This window comes from Manihot esculenta, chromosome 7 (assembly GCF_001659605.2).
Source record: "Manihot esculenta cultivar AM560-2 chromosome 7, M.esculenta_v8, whole genome shotgun sequence".
Taxonomy (NCBI): domain Eukaryota; kingdom Viridiplantae; phylum Streptophyta; class Magnoliopsida; order Malpighiales; family Euphorbiaceae; genus Manihot; species Manihot esculenta.
The window spans coordinates 30,604,538-30,615,876 of NC_035167.2; the positions used below are offsets into that span (position 1 = coordinate 30,604,538).

General features: G+C 25.2%; 1 protein-coding gene across 1 annotated transcript; it reads left to right on the forward strand.

The window, feature by feature from the left end:
* The first annotated feature begins 229 nt into the window (after positions 1 to 229).
* Positions 230 to 3,495, forward strand: LOC110618688 (V-type proton ATPase subunit G 1). Its single transcript, XM_021761905.2, has 4 exons — positions 230 to 359; positions 1,848 to 1,949; positions 2,454 to 2,554; positions 3,118 to 3,495. Exons 2-4 carry the CDS (start codon positions 1,862 to 1,864, stop codon positions 3,259 to 3,261), a joined length of 333 nt encoding a protein of 110 aa, XP_021617597.1. The 5' UTR covers positions 230 to 359; positions 1,848 to 1,861; the 3' UTR covers positions 3,262 to 3,495.
* Positions 3,496 to 11,339: the final 7,844 nt, after the last annotated feature.

The following is an 11,339-nucleotide window of genomic DNA, read 5'->3' on the forward strand; positions in this document are numbered from 1 at the left end:
CATAATAATTTGATTTCGTGATAATAGAATACCAAATTTTATTTACTATTATTATAATATATAATATTAATAATAAAATAATAATATGTTATATAAAATAATAATATTTATATATAACATATTTAAAAAAAAAAAACCTTATAAAAAAATTGGAAAAGTTGGTCTGCATTTCACGTTAGCAGTCAATTTAAGAAAGGTGGTGTCTATTTTAGTAATTGAACATCAATCAGCAAAATTACTGTTTGGTCCCCTACAAATCTAAAATAGCACGTTCGATTCAAGTACCTACCACATCAAGTCATTCATTCATCGACTGCTTCTCGCAGATCTTTGAATCGAACACAACACCGATTCTTTAGGTGAGTCTCCTCTGTTTGGCACTCGCAAAAATTAAGATTTTCTCCCTAATTTTCTGGATTTTCTGCTTTTCTTTTGCCTATCTTTCTCGCGTTTTAGATCACAGTACATGCCTTTACTACATTCATTATCTTCTTCCATTTTTTTTTTTTTTTCAAATTATGGGCCGCCAAAGCTTGTTGAGAAGAGAAAGCTTTCTTGATCTCATGGTCTTCAATTTCTCGAATTAATAAGATATATCTGAATCTTTATTATCACTTTCTGGGTGAGAAATTTTGATGGGTATGGCCAGATTCGATAGTTCAGTGTTGTTCTAGTGTGGTATACTGTTTTTGGTTGGGGTTTACATTTACTGTTGCATGTGTGGACTCTGATTACTAAGAGAAGTTGATGGCTTAGATCGGTCAAGATTTATGATTTGAAATTATCAGAATCTGGGAACTTTTTTTTTTGGATACTGGATATGTGGATTGAACTTATTGTTGGATGTTTCTATCTGATGGATTAATTGTACTGTATCCTAGGCCATGGTTTTTCTTCTTGCTTAAAAGCAGTAATTGATGGCTCTTTGAAATGTCAATTTCATTCGGTGAAGATTTATATGATATGTTCTTTTTGATTCTTGTAATTTTGGTTTTGTTACTTGATTTACTTTTTATATTCAAAATGCCAACCAAAATTTGTGTTGGTTGAGGACAACTGAAGATGTTGCAAACCCCCACTAGTTTGGAATTAAAGCTTGGTAAATTTTAGCTGAGTTGACTAAGCCAGTCAGGACCGATAAAACTACACAGTAGTTTCAGTACTAATATGGCAAAGTAATGTCAAGTATGTTTTCATAAATATCAGGTTTCTTCGAGCTGGTCAATAGCTTTCAAGCTTTGTAATGTTGTACTTACTATGATATTTGGTTATAGGTCCTACTTTTGGTATGCAATTTTTGTGGCCTGTTAAGAATGTGAATGATTTAATTCTCAAAGGCATAATCATTCAGCTCTCCTCTATCATTATTAAGGATTGTTGTTACCATGCCTCATTCCCAAGCTAGGGTGAGGGGCTGTCATCTTTGCTGCACCCATAATTTTCCCATTATTAGGTGCCTTGTATTTAGGCTGCAATTTTTCCAATTCAGGAAATGAACCTGGTTAGCTATAAGGAAGAAATTGTGCACAGCTATTGTCTTTCACTTTATTGATGCAAAAGAATTCATGGGGCAAGGGCTGAATTTTGTTGGTTCTTAAGCATCCTTAAGTTTATCTCATGTGGAATTTAGATACCATTTATTAGAAGAATTGTTACAGGGAAGTAACGTTTTGCTGGTAACTTATGTTTGTGCCTGAACTGTTATGAAACCCCAAATGTGCAGTTTTTCTTGCTGATATTCTTCATTTGATTGGTTCCCTCTACAGAAGATCCATCTTATTTTCATATGCTAATTTTTGTTTGCACTATATCTAGCACTGATACTTAATATGTCATGTTCTCATTAGAAATTCCTTGAAGAATGGATGCCAGCAGGGGTCAGAATGGAATTCAACAACTGTTAGCTGCAGAACAGGAAGCTCAGCACATTGTCAATGCTGCCAGAAATGGTGAGTATTCTCCATTTTCTGTTTACCGAAGACTAAAACACTTATATTCTGTTTAAATCATCTGTCATCCCTTTGCCTCCGCAATTCCCATCTTTTTGTGTTTTCATCAGAGAGCATGATCTTGCGAAGGCCATTTGTTGTTTATGAAACTATATTGTGTTCATTTATTCTCTATAAACTTCACCAGTAGCAAGTTCCTGGCTTTAATGTTACTTAACCCTCAGCTTAGATGTCTTAAAAAAGAGTTTAATTTACAACATTGTCATATATTGAAATATGACTTGAAGGAAAAACAAGAGCTTTTAAACAAATATGCAAAACTCAAATTCAAATTCAAGTTATTATACTTGCTCATATATAAATTTGATGGAAGCAGTTCTCTTTTTAGTCTTTAGAGATTTATAACCACTGACATTTTTGTCCATTGAAAAAAAAATGATGGTATTAGGTTTCACGTTGTTGGAGATCTTGATGTTACTTTCTTCTGTATCTTTTCCTATTCAGCAAAAATGGCTAGATTGAAACAAGCTAAGGAAGAGGCTGAAAAGGATATTGCTGAATTCCGTGCTCATGTGGAAGCTGAGTTCCAGAGGAAGGTCGCAGAGGTGAGAATGCTCATAGAAAATCTCATTATGATTTTGTTTGTGGCTTTCAATGACAGCAGTTCATGTCCATTTGCAATTTCAAGTACCAGATGACTTGCAACATAATTTCATGAAAATGCAGATAGTTAAACTGTGTTGTAGTGATCATGTTTATGATTATTTTCTATTTTGATGCTTGGTGGCCTTATTCTCTTTTCTTCTCGATTACCATTTAGTTGTTGAAATATTTAGTTTCCATCACCCTCTCCCTCAACTCCCAAATAGAGAGAGAGAGATGCACACACTCCAAAGCCCCTTGGCACATAACCATTATCAGATATGTATTATCAGTTAATCCCTTTAGTCGCAGCTATTTTTCTTCATACACCTCCATTTGGCTTTCTTTTGCAATCTAATTTTTTAGAGTTGCATTTCAAGAGATAGGAGGTTGTGATTATAAATCTGTAATCTTTTTTCATGAGTTGCTTATTTACAGCATATGGCAAACTTGGATCATCTGATTACTACTTTATCTGCATTGCTATATTATTATAAACGCTGACTCGAACATACCCATTAAACAGAGTAGCGGAGATTCTGGTGCTAATGTGAAGAGGCTCGAGCAAGAAACGGAGGCAAAGATTCATCACCTCAAGACAGAGGCAGCAAGGATATCTCATGATGTGGTACATATTCTTCTGAAGCATGTGACGACAGTGAAGAACTAGGGAGTTCGCTAACCCGTAAACATGTTTAAATGGTGTCTTTCTGGGTGTACCATTTTGATTTGATTATGGCGTTCTGGCGTGGTGAGGAGTGCTTGTACTTGAGTTTCCTCTAGTCATATTTACAATTTGATTGTTTGATCATGTTACTTTAAAAAATAAACTATCCCTATCATTCATTGTCCATCTCAGAAACCCAACTCCTTTTAAGGTAATACAATTTGTTATTATCTGTTAGAAGCTTCTTATTTTTGAAAAATTACCCTCGTTTTAATTGGTTTCTAAGAACCTCTGTAGACTAAATTAGATAAAATTTAAAATTAATTAAGGGGTTTAAGATTTAATGGATGTGTATTTAATAAAGATTAAATTTATATTATTTAATTATTTATTATTATATTAAATTCTTTTTATTAATATATTTAAGTAATATTGTATGCTGTTTATTAAATATTAAATTGTGGTATGCAATTAATTTTTCGTAATATTAAATTAGATAAATTAAATTTTAATATGTTTGCTTCTAATGTTTCATTTTAATATTTAATTACTTAATTAAATTACTCTTAAATTTAATATTTAATACTTTACTAAATAATCTCGTTTTTCATTTTGAAAAAAGAAATGTCGTTTTGTGGAAAAACTTTATTTAAAAAAATTGAAATTCTGTGATCCGTGAACGGGTTGGCCCAATTTTAACAGAATTTCATGGATTTATTTGGGCCTCCTCCTTCCGGGTTTCAAAACTGTGCATAAGGAAAAATTGGGTTTCAAAACTGTGCATAAGGGAAAATTACTAAGTGGTTTTTATAGTATGGGAAAATATATTACTTGCACTCTTTATTTTGAAAAATATATTAAAATTCGCTTGATATTTTAAAAAATCTATTAGTTAGTTATTTCATTAATTTGAACTGTTAAGTATTATGAAAAAATTTAAAATGTTCCTAATACGAAATGACTAATGACTAATTAATAGACTTTTTAAAAATTTGAGAGACAAATTAATAAGTTTTTAAAACTACGAGGACTAAATAATAAAATATTTAACTGTTAGAATTAATAAAAAAAATTAACTAGTAGATTTTTTAAGACGTCGGTGATATTTTAATATATTTTTTAAAATTAATAGACCAAACTAATTATATATACTCATAATATAAAATGATAGTAACTTCATATGAAATTTTATATTTTATATACATTAGTTTAGTCTATCCAAATAAAACAAATATATTAAAACAGATAACATTTCTCTTAGTTGGAAGGAAGTTTTATAAAATAATGAAAATTTTTTTAAAATTTAAAAATTTTAAATTTAATATTTGAGAGAGATTAAGGTTTTTCAAAATGAAGTTTTTGGACCTTTGAAACTTGATACTTGTGTTAATTGTCATAATTTGAATGAGAAAATTTGATGCTTTTTAGCTTTTAAAAATTCATTTTAAATGAAATAAAAACCATACTTGTGTTATATTAATCCTACATCATTTTGTTCATGTGTCAAATGTTGTCTGAACCGTGCAATCAGTTAATTCAATGTTGAAAACTATGAAATCAAATTAAATTAATATTTTTAAATTAAATTAATATTTTTAAATTAAATTAAAATAAAATAAAATAAAAAATTAAATTAAAATTTTAAATTAATTTAATTTAATTAATTTTTTTAATTTAAATCGAATACTGTGACCAGTGGAGCCGAAATGAAGGCACATGTAGAGTTACTAAGGATGAAGATCCTCCTGATGCTTAGGACCATGTGTCTTAATTTGTTAGGATGGGGCAGTCAGATTGGTCCATTTGTCAGATAATGATAAAATTGTAGTAAGGTCAATGGCATTGCCACCCACCAAGCTCACCTCAAGATTCATATTTCCAATTTCTTGTTTGACCCAACCTAACATAAATAATTTTTCATATTTCAAGTTTATTCATTGGATAAGATTTTTTTAAAAAAATAAAATTGAAGAGACTGACAGCACTGTATTTTACCTTATATTTTAAAAATAAAAGCATTACAATGCTAAACATATATTTTGATAAAATGTCAAAATCAATAATTTAATTTTTTATATTTTAATTTTATTAAATAAAAAATTATATATATTATTTTTGAAATTTGATAAAAGAACTTTTATTTTGTCAAAATTAAATTTAAATATAGAGAGTAAGTGCACTCACAGGTTTAGCCTGATGATAAGTGCATCCGACTAAACCTAAAAGATCTCAAATTCAATCGTTCACTCATCATTTTAAAAAAAGAATAATACAGAGAGTAAGTTATTGAGTTTTGAAAATAAATGAATATATATAGTTAATTTTAATATAATTCAAAATAAAATATTTTATAAATTTATTATTTAATTTTTATAATATATAAAAATTTATTAATTAATCCTTTAATTTTATAAAAATATTTATTAATTAATTTTTTATATTGAGAACTAATAGCTAACAAGAATTAATTAGTAAAATTTTAAAAAATTTAAAAATATTTTTTAAAATAACAAATTAATTAATAAATTTTTTTATATTATAAAGATTAAATAGTAATTTTTACTCTCTGTTTTGGTTTTTAATGTTTTTCTAACATCCACACTCCTTTGTTGTGAAAGACAACACAGTTGTTTCCACTATTTTTCCAGCTGCTTCAAAGATTATGGTGCAAATACTGATTCAATTTATTATAAAAAAATTGTTATTTAATTTTTATATGTCTTTCAATTTTAAAAAACAAATTATATTATTATTGATATTTTAAAATATTTATTAATTAATTTTTCTATTTGTTTCAATAATTAAATATTATAAAAAATTTAAAATATATAAATTAAAATGAAATGTTTAACGATTAAAATTAATTAAAAATTTAATTAGTAAATTTTTAAAATATTATAAATATTTTAATATATTTTTTTAAAATTAAGTGATTAACGAATTTAGTTATAATATAAAAATTAAATAGTAATTTATAAAAATTATATTAAATATAAAAGAATAAATTTTAGATCATGATAATAATCAAAACTTTTGATATTGAATGATAAAAATTTAATTTATAAATTTATTATAATTATACTCTATTTCTATTATAAATATAATTAAATTTCTAATCTTAAAATTAAATATCTTAAAACTTTAATTACAAAACAAAAATAAAAAATTAAATATAATATTAAAAATTTTGATTATTTTAAATATTTATATTTAATTAAATAAATTATCTTAAAAATTACTTAATAAATTCAAAATTTTAATTTAAAAATTAACTATAAATTTTTTTTTGACTTTTATGTCAAATAAAACAAATAATTATTAATTTTTTAATATTTTAAATAAATGTTTTTCTTAACATTATTTACTTTTCAATATTCTCTCTCCTCTGGATTTTATTTTTCCCGGCTATTATAATCTCTGCATTTTTTTTATTTTATGATTTTATTTTTCTTTCAATAAAGCTTGTACTAAAAATAAATTTAATATTTACAAATTACATAATATAATATTTATACGTGGCCATATCGTCTAATAAAATAATATGTAGTTCTACCCGTAAAAAAAAATTAAACACTATAAATATTAATTTTTAATAAAAATTTACTCTTTTAATAATTTAGTAAAATTTTATGAAAAATTACCGTTAAATAATATAATTTAACATATCCCAATTATATTTATAATTATAAAATTTTTAATAAATTTTTATTATATTTATAATCATGAAATTTCTTATCCATTAATCGATGCGAATGAAATTTAATAATTCATTTGTATTATTGTATAAAAAATAAATATGCATAAAAATTAAAATATATATTTTTATATAATTATTTTTAAATTTTAAACAATTTATTGTTTTTTTTATATATTATTCAAATACAACATAATTTTATTTTAATTATTAATATTATTAACATATTTATATTTTAATAAAATAAAGAAAAAAGTGAACATCAGCTACGGGTGAAAGTGGAGGGATTATTCATTACAGGTGAAAGTGAATGTGTCAGTTGGAGATTATGTGAATTATATATAACTAATTAAAAAACCGTAGTTAAAATTTAAACGGTTTTAAATGAAAGACAGTGTCTGTTACCCGTGATTGAGGATGAAATGATTCCAACACATTAGTCAAAGTCACCTTAATATGATGTTCACCCGCCATTAGTGGAGTAATTGCTTTAAACCAATTCTTTAATCTCATGGAGACAGACAACCTCTAATCATTTTAACCTTAATTTATGCCCATGATTTACTTAGTAATTTGTCCCCTTTTCACCTGAGAATGCTAATCAAATGATTACATTTTTCTTGAAATTACATTATTTAAGAATATATACAATATTAGATAATGAAAGAGACTCTTTGAAATCATACAAACACAACAACTTGCTAATCTTGGTTATATCAAATATTAAATCACACCTTAGTAAACCACATTATCATTACCAACATAATTTGTTGAGGGAAATTACATATTTTTACAATAAATTTGTTATAAGTGAAAGAAAATTTATTGAAAAATATTTTAATTTTTTTTTAAATTAAATAATAAATTTTCCTTTATAATTTTGACAAAATTCAACATAAAAAATTTACATGTATCTGTGGGTAGGGGTGAGCATTAGGTCGGTTCGGTTCAAAATCAAACCGAACCGAATAAACCGAAAATTGAAATTTTAGTGTTTATGAAAACCGAATCGAACCGATTTTGGTCAGAAACCGAATCGAACCGAACCGGTCTGATTCGGTTCGATTCGGTTCGGTTTGATTAGTTTCGATTTTTAATAATTTTTTTTATTTTTTACACTTTATTTTTAATATTTTAAAATTTAATTAAAGTATTTTAATCTTAATATGATTTAATTTCTCTATATTATTGAAAAAATATATTATTATCACTAATCGATTCGGTTTGGTTTTTTTGATTTTTTTCTAATCAAAATCGAACTGAATCGAAATAACTAAAATTTCTAAAATTAAAAATCGAATAGAACTGAAATATATAAAAAACCGAACTAAATTTTTAAATCAATTCGATTTAATTAATTTTTTCGATTTAAACCGAATACTGCTCATCCCGTATTCCTTGCAAGAATTTTCCAATTTTTCACTAACAAAAATAAATAAATAATAGGAATAAAAATTCAACGCGCAAATTTTTATTTCACGGAGGAAATGATGGAGTTGGATTTGTCAACTTATGACAAAAAAAAAAAAAAAAAAAATTACGTATGAGTGAGTGAGTGGATGAGCATCATCATCTATTCTGCTTTCAATCAAATCATTCCCAAACTCAACACCAATTCCCCCATTTCTTTCCTACGTTGATGGATTTCCAAGTGTTACCCATCTTCATTTAGGATAATTTAGCTTATAATTTTTAAAATTTAACAAAATTTATAATTTTATTTTATTTTTCATAATAAATAATTTAGTCTATAAATTTTTATTTTATTAATAAAATAATTATTTTATTAAATTTCAGAGAGTGTATTAAAAATTATATTTTTATTTATTTTCCCTTTCTAATTTTCTACTTTTCATTGGTGGTGAAAACAAAATTTCCATAATACTATTATTTTTCCCCATGCCATCTACATCTCTGTTTCAAGTAATTATTAGGCATGCAATGAAATTTTGTATTATTTTTGTTTCTTTTCAAATACAATAGCTCTGACTAAAAAAATTCATATCTTTCACTTTCAATATAGAAATTGATATATTTTTCAAAATTGATGTATTAAATAATAAATTTCTCTATATTATATAAAATAAATAGTTTTTGAATTTATTTTTTTATTAATTTTTTGTTTTAATTTAAATACATAAATTAGAAATCCATTTCAACTATAAATTGTATAAATATAAAATTATTATCAACCTCTAATAACCATTATATGTTTTTATAGAAAATCTGGTAGTTAATTATAAATATAATAAGATATTTCTTTATAGAAAATTTGGTAGTTAATTATAAATATAAGAAGACACCATAATTTCTTAGTAAAAAAATATATATACATAAGAAGGATAATATTTTTATGAATAATGATTAACACCTATTTAATTTTAAACGATTAAAAAAAAAATTTACAATTTAATTGATAGATATTATCATTATTAACAAGTCAATCTCTACATTTTCAGAAATTTATTAAAATATTTTTATATTTTATCTCCGTCAACAAAATAGTCATTCCATCTATTTTTTCCGTTAAAATTATAGTAAAAAATCGAATTACCCTCCTCCTCCTCCTCTTCCTCCTCCTCCTTCATTGATTTTTTCTCTTCTTCTTTTTTAGTTCTTCTTTTTCTTTTTCTTCTTCTTTAATTCTTTTTCAATTTTTTTTATTTTTCTTTTTTAAGGAGGAGGAGAAAATTTTTTTTTTCTTTTTCATCATCGTATCTTTTTCTTCTCTTTTTTTCTTCTTTTTTTTCTTTTTCTCCTTCATCATCTTCTATTCTTCTTTTATTTTTTTTCCTTATTTTTTAAGGAGGAGGCAAAGGAGGAGGAAAGAGAAGAAGGATGGACTATTTCGTTGACGGAAATAAACGATAAGAACGTTTTAATAGATATGAGAAAAGAAAAAAATATTTTAATAAATTTTAAAAAATGTAGGAACTGACTTGTTAATAATAATAATATATAATTATTAAATAAAAGATTTTATTTGATGTCAAAATTGAATTTTAAAAATTGTCTCTCTCATCCTTTATCTATTTTTAATGAAAAAAAATGATAGAATGACTATTTCGTTGACGGATAAAAAAGTTGAGAACGTTTTAATAGATTTCTAAAAATGTAATAATTGACTTATTAATAATGGGAATACTCAGAGACTAAATTATAAATTTCTCTAAAAAATTATAATATTATTCTTTCAAGTAATTATTACCATCATTAAAAATTTATATTTTCTTTTTTTAAAAAAATTTATCGATTAAGAAGGCACCATAATGTTACTAATAGATGTAAGATATATTTATCGATTTTTTTTTTTTAAAAATATGATTTAATTTAAATTGAAATGATATATTATGTTATCGTTAAATAGCGACTGATAATACTCATAAAATATAATTGTAAAAATTATATTATGAGATATTATTTTAATATAAATTAAATTATATATTTTATAGAAATTTAATAAAATTACATGTTATTTTTATATATTTTTTAAAAAATAATAATTATATTTTAGTTATCACATTAATATTTTTGATAAAATTTAAAAATTATTATTTTTTACTGTAATAGATGGAGATATTATTTTAATATAAATATAAATAAAAATTTTAAAATAAATATAAATGAAATTAAATAAATTTTTTTAAAATTTATATTACTTTTTATAATTGATGCTATTTATCACTTTCCTATAAGTATAGATCTCTAAAATATAAAAAACCAGTGGTTGATTTTAAACAACTTCTCCAATACTGTAAAGATAAAATAGATGTTTGAGACTTGCATGGGTGCCTTTCGATAGCTCCGTCCATTAATTTTTTCTTTCTATTTAAGATTGATGACCGCTTGGCTTTCTTTATTCTGGACGAAACCGGATTCAAGAGGAGAACAATGGTCTAAAATCCATCAAATCCTCCTTAAGTTGACCAACTCAGTATTTCAGGCCTCGACTCAGACATATCGAGCCGGATGGATTACTCGCGAACCCAGACCCAGCAGAAAGAAGATAATTCCGGCGATGTAATGTGAGACCCAGCAGGAAGAAGACAATTCCGATGATGTGATGTGAGAGAGAGGAGTTGGTCCAGTCTGACACGTTCGTACGTACAGACCTGAGTGACATAGATAGATAGCACAATAGCAGAAAGGCGGAAGGCGTTAGGGGCAGGTAAAAAAAAGAGAGGGTCTTCCTTCTTCTTTCGGCTTCTTTCTCGACTCCATATTCTTTTCTTATTTTACAGGTCCTTTCATCAAATCGAATAGTGAGAGACCCATATGATGAATCCAAAAGAAAATCAGATCTATCATGGAATAAGAGGAAAATCAGATTCATCAAACATGATTCATTTAGGAAAAAAAAATTAATTCTTATAAAATTATACATGAT

Bases quoted from the DNA above. Each gene is read 5' to 3' on its own strand.
- LOC110618688 (XM_021761905.2), top strand. From the start codon at position 1,862: ATGGATGCCAGCAGGGGTCAGAATGGAATTCAACAACTGTTAGCTGCA. The intron at 1,950-2,453 runs GTGAGTATTCTC...TTTCCTATTCAG, and splicing joins TGTCAATGCTGCCAGAAATG to CAAAAATGGCTAGATTGAAA. The intron at 2,555-3,117 runs GTGAGAATGCTC...CCCATTAAACAG, and splicing joins TCCAGAGGAAGGTCGCAGAG to AGTAGCGGAGATTCTGGTGC.